This window comes from Hyperolius riggenbachi, chromosome 1 (assembly GCF_040937935.1).
Source record: "Hyperolius riggenbachi isolate aHypRig1 chromosome 1, aHypRig1.pri, whole genome shotgun sequence".
Taxonomy (NCBI): Eukaryota; Metazoa; Chordata; class Amphibia; order Anura; family Hyperoliidae; genus Hyperolius; species Hyperolius riggenbachi.
In genome coordinates, this window is record NC_090646.1 from 465,054,535 (window position 1) to 465,074,366 (window position 19,832).

General features: G+C 46.4%; 1 protein-coding gene across 4 annotated transcripts in view; it reads left to right on the plus strand.

Annotated features, from left to right (window-relative positions):
- The window catches only part of SDSL (serine dehydratase like), an 80,725-nt gene that overhangs the window by 50,573 nt on the left and 10,320 nt on the right, over positions 1 to 19,832 (plus strand). For all 4 annotated transcript variants that reach the window (XM_068239695.1, XM_068239718.1, XM_068239703.1 and 1 more), the window contains 5 exons: positions 856 to 1,031; positions 3,344 to 3,383; positions 3,586 to 3,725; positions 9,977 to 10,065; positions 18,823 to 19,053. In XM_068239695.1, the coding sequence (XP_068095796.1) occupies positions 873 to 1,031; positions 3,344 to 3,383; positions 3,586 to 3,725; positions 9,977 to 10,065; positions 18,823 to 19,053 (659 nt within the window). In that variant the 5' untranslated portion in view covers positions 856 to 872. The remainder of the gene's footprint in view (positions 1 to 855; positions 1,032 to 3,343; positions 3,384 to 3,585; positions 3,726 to 9,976; positions 10,066 to 18,822; positions 19,054 to 19,832) is intronic.

A 19,832-nucleotide genomic window follows, 5' to 3' on the forward strand; every position in this document is an offset into this window, starting at 1 on the left:
CTAGGAGGACTCGCTGACCCCTTCGCAGGAGTCAGCGCAGTCCACACGGACTAGGAACGAGGTGGGGCACGAGCAGAGTAACAGACAGAATCTGAGACTATGGTAGCCCATGAGGCATTGCAGGAAGCAGTTCTTTATACTGAGGTCATCCAATGGGAGCAGACCTGCAGATTCCCACACAAGTGAATGGTAATTAATCACAGGCTGATAGCAGGAAAAGGCAGACAATGATATGCAGCCTGCAGGAAAGGGATTGCCCCTCCATTGCAGCAGACAATGTTTGTTTACACAAAAGCATATTAAACTGTCATTAACTTCAGAGCGACTGCAGATGGAATCGGCAACTAGTTTAAGTGCAAACCAAACTATGCAAGCAAATGCATGTAATGACATTAGAACTGCTTGGTTTGCAACACCACTGCAGTCAGCAGTAAACGCTGCAGAAGCGATCATAACACATACCGAGCGATAGAGAGCACCCGGCAGGGGCACTGGAGCAGCTAACAGCTGGGGAATTTCCCACCTTCAGCCTCCAATGTGAAAGAGGTCTGAGTGCGCTGCACCCATGCTAAGACACATGTGTCTTAGCATGGGTGCAGCGCACTCAGATGTGGCTTTATGGGGAGGGCCGCCTCTTCACCTCCCATACCGAGCGATAGTGAGCACCTGGCAGGGGCACTGGAGCAGCTAACAGCTGGGGAATTTCCCACCTTCAGCCTCCAATGTGAAAGAGGTCTGAGTATGAGAAATTGAAGACAGGCAATATAAGGCGCAACATGAAGATATGTTCTGTATGTTGCTTCCAGAAACAGTTTGCTTTATGAATAAAGTTGTTTGTACTTCTTTTATCAACAGCAATAAAGTCGTCAGTGATGGACTCCCAGGACGAAATTCCGTTTCACTTTGTCACTCCACTGAAGGAAAGCTCTGCACTGTCCAAAAAGGCTGGAACTCCTGTTCTTATAAAACTGGAAAACATCCAACCTATGGGCTCCTTTAAAATACGTGGCATAGGGCACTTTTGTCAAAAGGTAATGGAGAGAGAGAGAGAGAGAGAGAGAGAGAGAGAAAGAGAGAGAGAGAGAGAGAGAGAGAGAGTGTGTGTGTGTGTGTGTGTGTGTGTGTGTGTGTGTGTGTGTGTGTGTGTGTGTGCGTGCGTGCGTGCGTGCGTGTGTGTGTACTAACAAAAAAAAATTAAAGTTGAAAGTAAATGTATGCCAACTGTTGTCTTACTGCACAGAGGTTGTGTTGTACCTTGGATATTTGTTGGTGTACATGAAATAAAGGCACCATGAAATTTGGGCGCCCGATAGCCAATGGTAGAATAACAGTATTTTACTGATATTATACTATTTTACACTAGTTACTATTTTTAGTGCCATTTTTCGTTAATAAAGTATTGGTAAAATTTACTAACAGTTTACCATATCAAAATCTAACCCTCCCTCTTCAATACCTACCCTTAACCACCTCCTGACGCCTAATCTTGACCTCCCCAGGGCTAATATTTACCACCCTCTACCCACTCCTAACCTTTACCCCCCCCCCCCATGGCTAACCTTAACCTTCCACCCCCCCCCCCCCCCCGATCCCCAGATGACCTTAACCATCCCCTCATGGCTAACCTTAACCTTCCCCCCATGTCTAACTTTAACCCTCCCCCACACCTAAACGTAACCAGCCCCCGATGCCAATCCGCCGCAATAATGAACATTTTCGGCTGCCCCCATACGCCCCTGTATAAATAGTGGCTGTACTGTGAAATTTGGACCAGGGCGTCTGCAATGCAAAATACAGCTACAAATAGTGGGTGAATGCACAGCACCCACTATTTGTAGCTCTATTTTGAATAACTGTTGGCCCCGACACACATTTCCCAAATTTCACAGTATAGCAACTATTTATAAAGGGACCTATGGGGGGGAGGGGATAATTTTTCATTATTGTAGTGGATTGGCATCGGGGGTTGGTTAAGTTTAGGTGGGAGGGGGAGAGGGCGTTGAAGTGAGCCATGGGGGAGCGGTTAGGTTTAGGGTTGCGAGCTGCTGAATTTCCTGCTTCCATTTGTAGACCCTTTCCTGTTTGGAATCCAAGGACAAATATAAGCATGAGGGAAAACTGCACCCACGTTTGTTGCAATTCCTAGGAGAAGTTTATAATCCCCACTATATACCCTTGAAATCCAGTATGGATCAGGGTCAAGCCTAAAATAATGAGATTGGATAAGATTTTTTTCTAATCTCCATTAACAGATATCCTTTGGTTGTACACAAGTCCGGCTACAAGTGACAAAATGATACAACTTTGTGGAGCTCTCTGAAGTTTCATTTTTGAGTTGTTTGAGCTCCTGGAGGGAAGGCTCTTCATATTCAGGGAATTCAATGTTTTCCTATCCCCTTCTGATAAAAATACAGGACTAGAAAGTGACTGTCACTGACTGGCTCAAAGATGACCTTTATTCTCTGGTTGTGGGGAAAGCTAGAGGGATATGACCACTTTGTAGACAAAAAGGAGGAAAAAAAAGGAAAATCAAACATTTCTTGAACATTGCATCACTGATCAGGAAGTAAAGCCAACTGACCTGCTGATCTTTTTGACTTCATTAGTGTCTGAATCACACACCCAAAACAAACATGGTTACTGTGGTCAAACTATGACAGGGCATCTGCTGTTCATAAGAATTCTGTGTCTGTAACTTAAAGTGTACCTAAGATGAGTAAAAAAAAAGTTTTATACATGCCTCGGGCTTCCTCCAGCCCCCTTCAGGCTGATTGTTTCCTCACCATCTTCCCACACCGCATGGATCCTCCCCTAGGCGGCCCATGAATTCCGGAGCCAGTAGGCGCAGGTGCAGTCCGGCAGTGTTCACTCCCCCGTTGCGCTTCTGCTGCCGGGATTGTTCTGCACCTGCGCAGTGGTACCGTGCAGGCACAGAACTCTTCCGATGACGGAAGCGCAATGTGACACGCGCAGCCGGGCCACCCATGCCAGTATGCCCCGACTTACTGGGCCACCTAGTGGAGGATCCAGGTGGTGTGGAAAGATGGTAAGGGACCAATCAGCCTGAAGGGGACTGGAGGAAGCCCCAGATATGTATAAAAAATTGTTTTTACTTGTCTCAGGTTTACTTTAAAGCACTGGAGCCAGAGGGTCAGTGGGCAATTAACATTGTTTAAAAAGAAATACATATGGCATCCTTCACTTCCCTCTCACTACCAAGTTACTTTAAGTATAAGTATGCTAACCCTTTACATTTTTCAATATTTACTTATTTCATTTAAAAAGTCAAGTCTGCCTAGGAAGCAGTATGTTATGTGTAAATCCTGCTTTTTCTTTTATGCAGCTAGCAAGGAAGGGATGTAAGAAATTTGTCTGCTCCTCAGGTACCTAAATCCTGTCTTTACGTTAAATATTTAATCCTCTGTATCTTCTTTGCAAACCTCTGTGGATCCTCAAGGTCACATTGCTCATTCCCAACTTCTGCCTTTCAAGATGATCCTTTCGTCTTCCTTATCTGCACTCTCTTCAAAACTCCAATTTCCCTAAATATTTACTGTCAGACATTACCGTCTTTCTCTTTGGCAGGGGGGAATGCTGGACTGGCAGCTGCTTATGCCTGTAACAAGCTGGGCATGCCAGCCACAATTGTTGTGCCTGAACAAACCTCAAACAAAGTCATACAAAAACTGGCGGATCTTGGAGCAGAAGTGGTGGTGACAGGAAAGGTAATAGAGATGGGTGAATGGTCAACATTGTGCTTGCAGCATGCTATTCTCTAGCTCTACTCCCCTGACCTAATTCACTGGGGTTCCGATCTGTCAGTCTTTCCCCCCTATTTTAGTGTTGTTTTGGGTTTCAAATAAAACAATCATGTAGTGAGGATTGCTGTAAATTAAATTGGGAGTGAGTTTGCATAATACACATTGTTAGTAGCTTTAACTGCAGTCAGATGATAATTTGATTATAGATCTTCAAACTGCCCCATTCCACTGACTACTCTATGGCATACTCACAATGGGGAGGGGGGGGGGCATAGCTGCCATGACAGGTGTGTGGCTGGGGCAACAAAAGGTGATATTGTGAGCAAATACCTCTAGGGCAGGGAAATCAAACCAGTCCTTCGAGGGATGAGATCCATTTTTGACACAGCTCAAATTAATTGATGAGTCTGAATCAGGAAAGGTGTGGTCCATCAGGTAGAACAGGTCAGTCCATCAGGTAGAACAGGTCAGTCCATCCTAAACACTGGCATGGATCTGGCCCTCTAGGCCTGGAGTTTGACACCTGTGCTCTAGGACAAATAGTAGTACTGCTGAGTTTGTATGTTTTCATGTATATCAAGCTTTTATAGGATTGTAATTCTGGAGAGAATTACCAGGCTTTTGTTTAGTAGATTGAAAGAAACGTAAAAACACGTGTAGACAAAAAATGTTTTTCATTCAATTTAATGCCTTACTTCTGGGTTAAACACTTCAATTCTTGCGTCATCCTGATGGAACCCGCTGTGCCGCACCACGATAAATGTCATAACCCCATAGGATTACTGCTTCTGAGATGGAATATGGCAATTTTGTATGACATAATGTGAGGCAACATGGTATGTGTGAAAGGGTCCTTACTCTTCTGGACAGCTTTTCACAAGGTTTAGAAGTGTCTTTATGGGACTATTTGACCTTTCGTGCAGAAGAACATTTGTAAGGTCAGACACAGAAGGTCAGGCTTGCACTCTCCACTGTAATTCATACTGAGGGTTTTCATTTCATTATGTCGAGGTCAGGGCATTTTGCAGGCTAGTCGAGTTCGTCCACATCAAAATCACTCAACCATTTCTTTATGGAACTTGGCGTAGTCATGTTGGAACAGGAAGGAGCCATTCCCAAACTGTTCCAAATGTTTTGGTATCTTGAAGCATAATTCAGTTTATTGGAACTAAGGGACCAAGCCGTACCCCTTAAAAACAACCCCATTCCATAACCCCCTACTTTACAATTGGAATAATGCAGTCAGGTAAGAACCGATCTTCTGGCATCTGCCATACCCAGAGCTACCTTTTGGATTGCCAGATAGAAAAGCATGATTTGTTTCTCCAGAAAAAACATCTTGAATTTAGCTGCTCAGCCAAGAAAATCCTTTCCACAAAACTCTCAACACACTGTTCTTTAGCTAATCTGAAGGCCATATGAAATTTGGAAGTCTGTAGCTATTGACCCTGCAGAAAGTTGGCAACTTCTGTTCAATGTGTGCCTCAGTATATGGGGACCCCATTCTGTGATTTTACGTGGCCTACCACTATGTGGCTGAATTGTTGCAATTGCTTCCACTTTCTTACAATACCACTAACATTTGACTGTGGAATAGTAGAGAAGAAATCGCAATACGACACTGCAATTCACTAAGCGTCTGAGAGCGATTTATCTTTTCACAAGTGTTTGTAGAAGTAGCCTGCATGCCTAGGTGCTTGAATTGATACACCTGTGATCATAGATGTGATTAGAACATCTGAATTCAATGATTTGGAGGATTGTCCCAGTACCTTTGTAAATATGTTTAAACCCTAATGCTGCAGTGCCACATATGACCACATGATGGCATATGGACCAACATTTTCTACAATAGTAGCTACACTACTACTACTACAGTACAGCAGTACAGAGACACTGCTTAACCCTTAATTAGTCCTTTTTGTCAGACCTTTATTGAATGACATTCTCACTACTGACTTTCTGAACTGTATTGTCCCGATGATATACAATATGGATGATCTTATTATTCTCAGTAAAATGCTAAATGGTTTGGCCAGTAAACTCTCTCTTGATAACCCCTAGCTTGATTCTGTGATGTCCCTACTTGCCATGATGGTGACACACTTTATCTCTGATGCTCTTCAATCCTCTCTGATATTTGCCCCCAGTTGCTAATGGCTGCCCTTAATGCATTAGCCAGCAAAGCTCACTTATCAAACATATCAAGAACTCTATAATGTTTGAGAAGTGTTCATTCCTGCATTACAGTCTGTAGCTTACGCTATGCTTCTCTCCAACAAGCTTTATTTACTATCTGAGAAACAGACTCGCGTTTAAAAAACCCACATCACTGTATGGCTCTACAGTATTTCCCTTGCATTCTGGTCTTTCATCACCGGATGAACAACTCTTTTCAACTGTCCCTTTCTTCTGGTTCACCTTTCATTCACTCCAGTATTCATTCAGAAAAGTCTTGTTGTACCCCACACCCTTCACTGTGTACCCTCGGTGTACCCCACATCCTTCACTGTGTACCCCACATCCTTCACTGTGTACCCTCGTTGTTCCCCACATCCTTCACTGTGTACCCTCTGTGTACCCCACATCCTTCACTGTGTACCCTCGTTGTACCCCACATCCTTCACTGTGTACCCTCGGTGTACCCCACATGCTTCACTGTGTACCCTTGTTGTACCCCACATCCTTCACTGTTTACCCTTGTTGTACCCCACATCCTTCACTGTGTACCCTCATTGTACCCCACACCCTTCACTGTGTACCATCGTTGTACCCCACACCCTTCACTGTGTACCATCGTTGTACCACACATCCTTCACTGTGTACCCTTGTTGTACCCCACATCCTTCATTGTTTACCCTCATTATATCCCACACCCTTCACTGTGTACCATCGTTGTACCCCACACCCTTCACTGTGTACCCTCGGTGTACCCCACACCCTTCACTGTGTACCCTCGTTGTAACCCACACCCTTCACTGTGTACCCTCGATGTACCCCGCATCCTTCACTGTGTACCCTCATTGTACCCCACATCCTTCACTGTGTACCCTCGATGTACCCCACAACCTTCACAGTGTACCCTCGATGTACCCCACACCCTTCACTGTGTACCCTTGTTGTACCCCACATCCTTCACTGTTTACCCTCATTGTATCCCACATCCTTCACTATGTACCCTTGTTGTACCCCACACCATTCACTGTTTACCCTCATTGTATCCCACATCCTTCACTATGTATCCTTGTTGTACCCCACATCCTTCACTGTGTACCCTTGTTGTACCCCACATCCTTCACTGTTTACCCTCATTGTATCCCACATCCTTCACTATGTACCCTTGTTGTACCCCACACCATTCACTGTTTACCCTCATTGTATCCCACATCCTTCACTATGTATCCTTGTTGTACCCCACATCCTTCACTGTTTACCCTCATTGTATCCCACATCCTTCACTATGTTTACCCTCATTGTATCCCACATCCTTCACTATGTACCCTCGTTGTACCCCACACCCTTCACTGTGTACCATCGTTGTACCACACATCCTTCATTGTTTACCCTCATTGTATCCTACATCCTTCACTGTGTACCATCGTTGTACCCCACACCCTTCACTGTGTACCCTTGTTGTACCCCACATCCTTCACTGTTTACCCTCATTGTATCCCACATCCTTCACTATGTACCCTTGTTGTACCCCACACCCTTCACTGTGTACCCTTGTGGTACCCCACATCCTTCATTGTTTACCCTCATTGTATCCCACATCCTTCACTGTGTACCATCGTTGTACCCCACACCCTTCACTGTGTACCCTTGTTGTACCCCACATCCTTCACTGTTTACCCTCATTGTATCCCACATCCTTCACTATGTACCCTTGTTGTACCCCACACCATTCACTGTTTACCCTCATTGTATCCCACATCCTTCACTATGTACCCTCGTTGTACCCCACATCCTTCACTGTGTACCATCATTGTACCACACATCCTTCACTGTGTACCCTTGTTGTACCCCACACCCTTCACTGTGTACCATCGTTGTACCACACATCCTTCATTGTTTACCCTCATTGTATCCTACATCCTTCACTGTGTACCATCGTTGTACCCCACACCCTTCACTGTGTACCCTTGTTGTACCCCACATCCTTCACTGTTTACCCTCATTGTATCCCACATCCTTCACTATGTACCCTTGTTGTACCCCACACCCTTCACTGTGTACCCTTGTTGTACCCCACACCCTTCACTGTGTACCCTTGTGGTACCCCACATCCTTCATTGTTTACCCTCATTGTATCCCACATCCTTCACTGTGTACCATCGTTGTACCCCACACCCTTCACTGTGTACCCTTGTTGTACCCCACATCCTTCACTGTTTACCCTCATTGTATCCCACATCCTTCACTATGTACCCTTGTTGTACCCCACACCATTCACTGTTTACCCTCATTGTATCCCACATCCTTCACTGTGTACCATCGTTGTACCCCACATCCTTCACTGTGTACCATCGTTGTACCACACATCCTTCACTGTGTACCCTTGTTGTACCCCACACCCTTTACTTTGTACCATCGTTGTACCACACATCCTTCACTGTGTACCCTCGTTGTACCCCACACCCTTCACTGTGTACCATCGTTGTACCACACATCCTTCACTGTGTACACTTGTTGTACCACACATCCTTCATTGTTTACCCTCATTATATCCCACACCCTTCACTGTGTACCATCGTTGTACCCCACATCCTTCATTGTGTACCCTTGTTGTACCCCACATCCTTCATTGTTTACCCTCATTGTATCCCACATCCTTCACTGTGTACCAACGTTGTACCCCACATCCTTCACTGTGTACCCTCGGTGTACCCCACACCCTTCACTGTGTACCCTCGTTGTACCCCACATCCTTCACTGTGTACCCTCATTGTACCCCACATCCTACACTGTGTACCCTCGATGTACCCCACATCCTTCACAGTGTACCCTCGATGTACCCCACATCCTTTACTGTGTACCATCGTTGTACCCCACACCCTTCACTGTGTACCCTTGTTGTACCCCACATCCTTCACTGTTTACCCTCATTGTATCCCACATCCTTCACTGTGTACCATCGTTGTACCCCACATCCTTCACTGTGTACCCTCGGTGTACCCCACACCCTTCACTGTGTACCCTCGTTGTACCCCACACCCTTCACTGTGTACCCTCGTTGTACCCCACACCCTTTACTGTGTACCCTCGTTGTACCCCACACCCTTCACTGTGTACCATCGTTGTACCCCACATCCTTCACTGTGTACCATTGTTGTATCCCATACCCTTCACTGTGTACCCTCATTGTATCCCACATCCTTCACTGTGTACCCTCGTTGTACCCCACACCCTTCACTGTGTACCCTCGTTGTACCCCACACCCTTCACTGTGTACCATCGTTGTACCCCACATCCTTCACTGTGTACCATTGTTGTATCCCACATCCTTCACTGTGTACCCTCATTGTATCCCACATCCTTCACTGTGTACCCTTGTTGTACCCCACATCCTTCACTGTTTACCCTCATTGTATCCCACACCCTTCACTATGTACCCTTGTTGTACCCCACACCCTTCACTGTGTACCATCGTTGTACCCCTCATCCTTCACTATGTACCCTTGTACCCCGCATCCTTCACCATTTTCCCTTGTTGCACCCCACATCCTTCGCCGTGTTCCCTTGTTGTACCCCACATCCTACACTGTGTACCCTTGTTGTACTCCTCGTCCTCCACCGTGTTCCCTTGTTGTACCCCACATCCTTCACTGTGTAACTTGTTTTTCCTAGTGTGGGGTCTTCTGATGAGCTTTGTGTATTAAAATGTTACAAATACTTGAAACAATACTAATTTCAGGATTTTGTGGGGCTTTAAACCACACTTCACCCATTAACCACTTCCTACTCTCATCTTCACAATATATACTATATGTATCCATTGCTCACACAACCATGCATCCTCTCCTCAATCACTAAAATACTAGTATGTACACATACTACATATCCTGATCATATTCCCTCTGGACAGTTATAACTTACTCTGTGTCCCTGACTGGCAACACTGCAATCCATCCTGATCTATTCTGCTTCTTGTTAATGTTAGGTTCTGTATACTGCTGCTACTACTACTACTACTAATAATAATAATTATGCCATAGGTTTGGGATGATGCTGATGCCAATGCTCGCCACTTGTCTGAGACTCCAGGCTCTGTTTACATCTCACCATTTGACCATCCTCTGCTTTGGTGAGTATCTTGGAATGGGTTATGCAATACCTGCCCTTAAAGAGAACCTGAAATGAAGTAAAGTAAAAAAAAATTAAAAAAATACTAATCTCAGTGGAGGGATGTTTCTGGATAGCCCAGAGGATTCCCCGATCCAACTACAGACCACACCACCATTATAGTGTTGGGTCCCTTTAAAATTGAAATTAATTGGGTCCCATTAAGCACATCTGACAAGAGTAAGCTTCTTCAAACTGGGCATGTGGAAGTAATGTCTACACATGCCAAATAGAACACAGCCGCACAGCTTTTCCTTCATGCACGAGTCGGCTTCATTCTTCTGGGCATGTGCAGACCATGCTCGCACAGTCTCAGTTCACAGAAGCTCATACTTTGATGGGAGCGCAGCCACAAAGAAGTAGACAGACCCGGGCAAAAGCGGTGAGTTTGAGCAGGATCTGGGAAGTCTCTAGACCATCCAGAGGCTTCCTTGGGTAAGTACCGGTATATGTTTTTTCCCTCATAGGTTTGATTTAATAAGGACTTGAAGTCTATGTACAGAGTTCCTGTTTATTCAGGAAATATTTCCTATTAGAACAAAATATTTTTTTTAGGCCTTCTAGAGACAGAAAGTATCTTATCTTTACCACATGAGCATGGATATGGCCATATTGCATTAAATACGTTCTTCAAATAGCTAGAGATGGCCCGAACGGTTCGCACGCAAACTTATTTGCGCAAACTTCGGTGGTTCGCGTTCGCGGTGAACCGCGAACTATATGCGAGTTCGACCCGCCCCCTATACTACATCATTATGGTCAACTTTGACCCTCTACATCACAGTCAGCAGACACAGGGTAGCCAACAAGGCTACACTCCCTCCTGGAGCCCCCCCCCTCCTTATAAAAGGCAGGCAGCGTCAGCCTTTTCACTCACTTGTGTGGCTGCAGTAATTAGAGAAGGGAGAAGAACCTGCTGTAGACATAGGGAAAGCTTAGTTAGGCTCTTTTTAGGCTTGTTAGCTTGCTCCTTGCTGATACTTATTGCTAAAAAGCACCCCTCAACAGCTCTTTTTAAAGCTAATGTTGTTCTTGTGATCTATTTTTTTTTCGTGTGTGTCCCACAGACACTTGTGTTGCATATACAGCCCTGTCAGTACCTGTGTGTGTGACAGCTGCACATTTGTAATACCAATCACTGCATACCTACCTGTTCAGTGCACCTACCCAAGTGAGCGCACGCAGTGTTATATACCACCAGTCACTGCACCTGTTCACGGTACCTGTGTGTGTGACAGCTGCACATTTGTAATACCAAGCACTGCATACCTACCTGTTCAGTACACTTACCTACGTGAGCGCTAGAGATAGCCTCAACCTTGCTGCTGCTGACATAGGGAAAGCTTAGTTAGGCTCTTGTGTTAGGCATGTTAGCTTGCTCCTTCTTGCTAAAAGCACTCCTCATCCTCCACAGCTCTTTTGAGAGCTAATGTTGTTCTTGTGATCTATTTTTTTTTCTTGTGTGTCCCACCGACACTTGTGTTGCATATACAGCCTTGGTAATTCCTACTGTGCCACTGCCAGGCCCAGCACATTCAGTGACTACCTGTGTGTGTGTGTGACAGGCAGCTGCACATTTGTAATACCAATCACTGCATACCCACCTGTTGTTGTTCAGTGTATCTACCTACCTACGTGACCGCAAGCAGTGTCACTGCACCTGTTCACGGTACTTGTGTGTGCATGTGACAGGTGCACATTTGTAATACCATTCAATGCATACCCACCTGTTGTTCAGTGCACCTACCTACCTACGTGACCGCACGCAGTGTCACTGCACCTGTTCACGGTACCTGTGTGTGTGACAGCTGCAAATTTGTAACACCAGTCACTGCATAATTGTTCACAGTACCTGTGTGACCGCACGCTGTGTAATATACCACTCCGTGCATACCTGTTAACTGCACCTGTGTGACTGCCTGCCCCAAGACTAAGTCGCTCCCCACACAGCATCTCTGCCTGCAGGCTGCTTGACTGCCTTCTCCGCCATCACCAACAGGGTCCAGGACTCCAGGCGAATTCCTGAATTTTTAAGACCGCTATAGTAATCTTTCTGGTACGTGTACATGCCTGCCTAATTTTTCTGGCTGCACTGCAGCTGCAACAACAAAACAAAAGGCAAGTACATGTGTCAATTCCCCTTCGTGATTGTTACCTTGCCGCGGTGAAGGGGCTTGCGTATCACAATGAAGCAATGACAGCCGGCTATATGAGTGCCTCGGGGGGGGGGGGGGGGGGCACACCCAAGATAATAAGGTCGTTGCTTCAATGTGGATAGACCAAATTCGATCAGCTGGACAGTCACTGTTGTTCCGTCATTGAGCTACCTCAGCCGGCGACCATATGGGCTTGAAAACCGCCATGGCCTGCACTTTCGCCATGGTGCGTATCAGTCCAGCACGGCCGTCAGTACACAAACAGCTGTGTGCGGTGCGTTACACAGTGAGTTTGGTCTGTCAGTGTAAAGCAGTACTCTAATTACACTCCCTGATTGATGTATACACATGCAAGATGTTTTAAAGCACTTTAGGCCTCCAATTTAGCATGCAATCTGATTTCTGCCCTTAAAACGCTACTTTGCATCAAATCCAGATTTTTCCCCGGGACTTTTGGCGTGTATCCCACTCATCCATGCAACAACTCAGATGTTAGACCCCTTGAAACATCTTTTCCATCACTTTTCTGGCCAGCATACATGTTTCTAGTTTTCAAAGTTCGCCTCCCCATTGAAGTCTATTGCGGTTCATGAAAGCTTGCGCGAACCGAACATTTGGTGAAGGTTCGCGTTTAAGGTTCGCGAACCAAAAATTGGAGGTTCAAGCCATCTCTAGTGAGCACACGCAGTGTTATATACCACCAGTCACTGCACCTGTGCACGGTACCTGTGTGTGTGACAGCTGCACATTTGTAATACCAATCACTGCATACCTACCTGTTCAGTGCTCCTACCTACATGAGTGCACGCAGTGTTATATACCACCAGTCACTGCACCTGTTCACGGTACCTGTGTGTGTGACAACTGCACATTTGTAATACCAATCACTGCATACCTACCTGTTCAGTGCACCTACCTAAGTGAGCGCACGCAGTGTTAAATACCACCAGTCATTACACCTGTTCACGGTATCTGTGTGCAGGGCCGCCATCAGAAATTTTTGGGCCCCTCACACATTATCAGGCCTGGGCCCCCCCACTGGTTGCTGTTCCCGCCCACTAGCCACCCCACCCCCGTGTCCGTGCGCGAAGTGCGCTGCGGCAAAAAAATGTGCATGACTCCAACACTGTAGAAAGTGGCATGCACAGCGTGATGCGGCAAAAAGTGGGTGTGACCATGGCATGTTGTGGCTGGAGCCAAATACTAGCAAAATACAGGTAGTCCCCGGTTAATAAATGAAATAGGGACTAAGTCCGCTCTTATCCTTTATCTGTTCTCTTTTGTCCCCCTCGTTTCTTCCTGTGCCTCTTTTGTCCCCCTCTGTCTCACCTTAGTTTGTGCCTCTTTTGTTTTCCTCTGTGTGACCTCATGTTCCCGTCTATGGCCCAGTATAGGTAGCCTGTAGCCAGATATAGGTGGTGCCCCAGTATAGGAAGTCCACTGTAGCAGGCTCACTCATATGCTCCCCACGTTATAGAGCTGATGTCACTCTTCTCTCAGTGCTAGAACGCGGTGTGCTGGTTAGTGAGCCACATGCCCACAGCCAGCACATATAGCCCTTCCATGGCTTTGGGGGGGCAGGGCCCCCAGAAGCCCTGGGCCCCTCACTGCAGTGTCAGTTGTCCCCCCCTGATGGCTGCCCTGTCTGTGTGTGTGACAGCTGCACATTTGTAATAGCAATCACTGCATACCTACCTGTTCAGTGCACCTACCTACGTGAGCGCACGCAGTGTAATATACAACCAGTCACTGCACCTGTTCACGGTACCTGGGTGTGTGACAGCTGCACATTTTTAATAGCAATCACTTCATTCCTTCCTGTTAAGTGCACCTACCTACATGAGCGCACACAGTGTTAAATACCACCTGTCTCTGCACCTGTTCATGGTACCTGTGTGTGTGACAGCTGCACATTTTCAATACTAATCACTGCATACCTACTTGTTCAGTGCACCTATCTACGTGAGTGCACACAGTGTTATATACCACCAGTCACTGCACCTGTTCACTCTACCTGTGTGTGTGACAGCTGCACATTTGTAATACCAGTCACTGCATACCTACCTGTTCAGTGCACCTACCTACATGAGCGCACGCAGTGTTATATACCACCAGTCACTGCACCTGTTCACGGTACCTGTGTGTGTGACAGCTGCACATTTGTAATACCAATCACTGCATACCTACTTGTTCAGTGCACCTATCTACGTGAGCGCACGCAGTGTTATATACCACCAGTCACTGCACCTGTTCACAGTACCTGTGTGTGCGACAGCTGCACATTTTTAATACCAATCACTGCATACCTACCTGTTTAGTGCACCTACCTATGTGAGCGCACGCAGTGTTATATACCACTAGTCACTGCACCTGTTCACAGTACCTGTGTGTGTGACAGCTGCACATTTGTAATACCAATCACTGCATACCTGTTCAGTGCACCTACCTACGTGACCGCACGCAGTGTTAAATTATATACCAGTCACTGCACATGTTAACGGTACCTGTGTGTGTGTCAGCTGCACATTGTATTGATACAAATCACTGCATACCTGTTCAGTGCACCAACCTACGTGACCGCACACAGTGTTATATTATATACCAGTTACTGCATACCTGTTCACACTACCTGTGTGTGTGACAGCTGCACATTTGTAATACTAGTCATTGCATAATTGTTCACAGTACCTGTGTGACCGCATGCTGTTTAATATACCAGTCCGTGCATACCTGTTAACTGCACCTGTGTGACAGCTGCACATTGTATTGTAATACCAGTCACTGCATACCTTTCACTGCACCTGTGTGACAGCACATTGTATTAGTCAAGTCAGTGCATACCTTTCACTTCATCCACCCCGATATGGACAAAACAACAGGCAGAGGCAGACCCAGAGGCAGGCCACCCGGGAGGTCTGTTCGAGGTCGTGCTGAAGTGATTTTGTACGGCCCTGGAGCAAAGTATAGTGTTCAGAAGAAGGCACGTCCCATCAACTCCCAAGATTGTCAGGACGTGGTTGACTATTTAACACAGAACACCTCATCTTCCGCAGCCACCAGCACTACTACAAGCATCACATCTGCTGCATTTGACACTTCACAGGAGTTATTTGGTGGGCTATTCACTGATTCACAGCCATTATTGTTACAACAAGATGAAGGCGCTAAGCAAGTTACACCACCTCATATGTCTGAGTTAGGGGACACTATGGACGTAAGGTGTGAGGAGGAGGATGATGAAGTACCTGCTGTTGGTGCAGTTTTGGAGATATCTGATGCAAGCAAAGCTGGGAAGGATGATTATGATGATTAAGATGATACGGATCTCACGTGGGTTCCCAATTGAGGGTATGAACAGGGGGAAAGTTCAAAGGGGGAGTCAGAGGGGAGTAGGAGGAGACGAGTTCCTGAAAGAAGCAGGGGGAGCTCATCATCAGAAACAGCTGGTGGCAGTGTCCGGCGCCATGTATCGCCACCTGTGGACAGCCAGCCAACATGCCCTTCAACGTCAGCTGCTGACGCCACCATAGTGCCCACACCCCTGGGCTCAGCGGTATAGAATTGTTTTTGTGTGTCTACCTCAGATCAGAGCAATGCCATCTGTTCTCTCTGCCACCAAAAATTGAGTTGTAGAAAAGCCAACACCCGCGTAGGGACAACTGCCTTACGAAGGAGAAAAGGCACAAACTGCAATGGCAAGACCACCTGAGGAAAAGCAGCACACAAAAGCAAAGCCACCCTCCTTCTCCTCTTCCTCCTTCAGGTGCATCATCTTCAGCTGCTTTCTCCCTTGCACCTTCACAATCACAGCCACCCTCCTCCACTCCGCCTCTCACCTTGAGCAGTTCCTGCTCCTCTGCCTACAGCAGCAGCCATGTGTCCATGAGGGAAATCTTTGAGCGGAAGAAGCCAATGTCTGCCAGTCACCCCCTTGCCCAGCGTGACAGCTGGCTTGGCGGAACTGTTAGCCCGGCAGCTGTTACCATACCAGCTGGTGGACTCTGAGGCCTTCCAAAAATTTGTGGCCATTGGGACACCGCAGTGGAAGATACCAGGCCGCAATTATTTCTCAAAAAAGGTGATACCCAAACTGTACCGTAAAGTTGAAAGGCAAGTGGTATCATCTCTGGCACACAGCGTTGAGTCAAGGGTCCATCTGACCACAGATGCCTGGTCTGCCAAGCACGGTCAGGGCATTACTTACTCAGCCTATTGGGTCAACCTGGTGACCGCTGGCAAGCACGAAGTATGTGGATGTGCAGCGGACCTAGTTGTGACACCTCCACAGCTTGCAGGCAGGCCTCCTGCCACCTCCTCTCCTTCTCCTCCTCCTCCTCCTCCTGCTGCTTCCTCTTCGCTGTCATCGTCTTCCTCCTCCTTGGCTGAGTGGCAGTACAACTCTACTGATGCTGCGATCTCCTCTCCAGCTACACAGCCCCAGCTCCCCAGGGCCTATGCTGCATGCCAGGTACGACGGTGTCACGCCATCTTAGACATGTCTTGCCTCAAAGCGGAGAGTCACACTGGAGCAGCTCTCCTGGCTGCTCTTAACAAACAGGTGGATCAGTGGCTGACCCCGCACCAACTGGAGATCGTCAACGTGGTGTGTGACAACGGCAGCAATCTCATTTCTGCTTTGAATTTGGGAAAGTTGACACATGTACCCTGCATGCCACATGTGCTGAATCTAATAATTCAGAGATTTGTGTGTAAGTACCCAGGCTTACAGGATGTTCTGAAGCAGTCCAGGAAGTTGTGTGGGCATTTCAGGCGGTCTTACACGGCCATGGCACGCTTGGCCGATATTCAGTGGACAAAGAACTTGCAAGGTGAGATGCTTGATTTGTGATAGCCCGACTCGCTGGAATTCAACCCTCCTAATGTTTAACCGTCTGCTACAACAGGAGAAAGCTGTCAACCAGTGTCTCTACAACTGCAGTAGAAGGACACACTCTGGGGAGATGGGGATGTTCTGGCCGAAGTACTGGACACTCATGCGAAATGCCTTTTGAGCCATTTGAGGAGGTGACAAACCTGGTGGGTCGCAATTCAATAATGTGAAAGTACCCTAATTAATTAGTAATTAATGAAAAAGTTAGGAAACTGTATGTATGACTGGACATTAACAGGTTAACCAACCAACACAGCTTTCGAAATAAAACATACTGAGGGTAAAAAGAGGAAATAAAACAGTGAAAAGAGAAAAAGATTCATTTATAAACACATTTGTTAGTGCAGCTTTACTGTGTCAGCAACATAAAAGTGCCGAATTGTGTGTAACAAATACATTGGTAGTGTTGTGCACTACGAGTACGTAGCTACTCGTAATCGAAATTTTAATTAGACAGCGGTGCCCGTGGCAGAGGGTGTTAACTTACCCATGCCGCCACCTTAGCCGATGCACTCCACTCGCTTTTCATGTCGCGTTTCACATCACTCCCTTGCTTCCTTCTTCCGGGTTGAAGGAGGAAGTATATAAGTGTCATGGAGCGCAACGTGGAATGCGAGTGGAGCACATTGGATAAGGCGGCAGCATGGGTAAGTTAACCCCCCCTCTGTATAATTTACATTTCGATTACGAGTAGCTATGTATTTGTAGCTACTCCTAGTGCGCAACACTGTTCACTGGCTTCTGTGTGTTCTGAAGCTCTTAGTTTTAGAGACGGAACCAAAAACTGAGACAGTTTAATCAAAACTGGCACCGATCTTTTAATATTCCCTGCAGAGTGATGTACATTTACTTGTACTAACATCTCCATACAGCACTGTTGCTATGATGGGCTTTAATGTACTAGGTAGAACCTTATGTCGGTCAGTGTAAAGGGTGGCTGAGGGAGTAGCAGCCAGGACGTGGGTCTGCGGGCACAGCGGCGGGAAGGGGGGTCGCCCCCCCTATCTCACCTGGGTCCCATTGTCCCGCTACCCTCCAGCAATGTGCCGCAAAAGTAAAATAAGCAAGCGAGCAGGGAAGCAATTACCTTACTTCCTCTGCTTGTCATGTGACTTCCTGCAATGCCGCCCACTAGAGGGCGGCATTGCAGGAAGTCATGGCGAGCAGAGGAAGTAAGGTGCTTCCCTACTCACTCACATATTTTCCTTTTGCTGCACATAGATGGAGGGGGAGCGGGGACGGGGGGACCCAGGTGTGGGAGGGGGGCAACCCCTGTCCTGCTACCCCCTCAGGCTACCTGGGGGACACCTATAGGGGGAAGGAGCAGGCAGTAGGCAATGCGGATCTCCCTCCGTTTTGTGTGCAAAGTTCACGATCCGAGTCCATGAAGTCCCGACAAATCAGGACCCTCCATTCAGTTTTTGTATCCGGATCCCACGGATCGCCCACGGATCCGTTTTTGAAGTAAGTGAAGACGCCTGCTATTTTTAACATTGGTATCCGTGTCTCCGTTTTTGATCCGGGCCCAAAAAACTGAGACACGGATACGTTTTTAAAACAAGTGTGTACCGGCCCTAATTGCAAGCATGACCTGAAGAACTCTGTTCCATATGGATTAATCATCTTCTTACTGTACACTGCCACCTACTGCTCACTTTTCCACCTTTTGCAGGGAAGGACACTCTAGTCTAGTGCTGGAATTGAAGGCAGCTCTGGGTACTCAGAAGCCAGGAGCACTTGTGCTTTCAGTGGGAGGAGGAGGATTTCTTGCCGGAATTGTTGAAGGAATTGCCAAAGTTGGGTGGTCTGATGTGCCAATCATTGCAATGGAAACATTGGGAGCCCACTGTCTGAATGCATCCCTTGCAGCTGGAAAGTCAGTGACTTTACCTGACATCACCAGGTGAGTCAATAGGGAGTGTGTTTCATACCAATAACATTCTAATATGATTAACAGTCACTAAGATAGTTTTTATTTTAAACTATGAAATCAGACTGTGTTTACTGTGTCATGGTAGTGTGCTGCCACCGTACCCTCCTATGTACATTGCACAAGGTGTGTGCAAAATCTGTAGCATGAGTTCGAATTTTCACCAAAGTTATTTTCACATCGAAATTTGCATTTTTGTCTGACTCAAAATTTTCAGGAAAATAAAACAGAATTTTTACAAGATACACAAAAGTAAAAACGTTCTTGAAAATGTGTTTTCTCATGACCATTGACTTCAATACATTTGAAAAAAAAATGTGCTTGCACATGCATTCCCATACATTTTCATGTATACACTTGTGATGTCACCCTCCAATTCCTGTTCCCATTATTATTATTATTATTTATTATATTTATATAGCGCCAACATATTACGCAGCGCTGTACAATAAATAGGATTACAGACAATGATAACAGGGGTGACAAAACAATACAGGTAATAGACAATAGATACAACAATACATTTAATAGCAAAAAGATACACAACACAATGCAGACAGTAGTACAGTGCCAGATCATAAACTGCAGTGGTAGTGGTAACAAGTTCCAAATTCTGGGTAAAGTGCACACAGTCAAATATGATACACAAGGGGAGAGGGCCCTGCCAAAGGCTTACAATCTAGAGGGAGAAGTTGGTGACACAAAAGGAGGGGGTGCAGCAAGAAGTTATTGGCAGAAAGGATTAGGGCAGT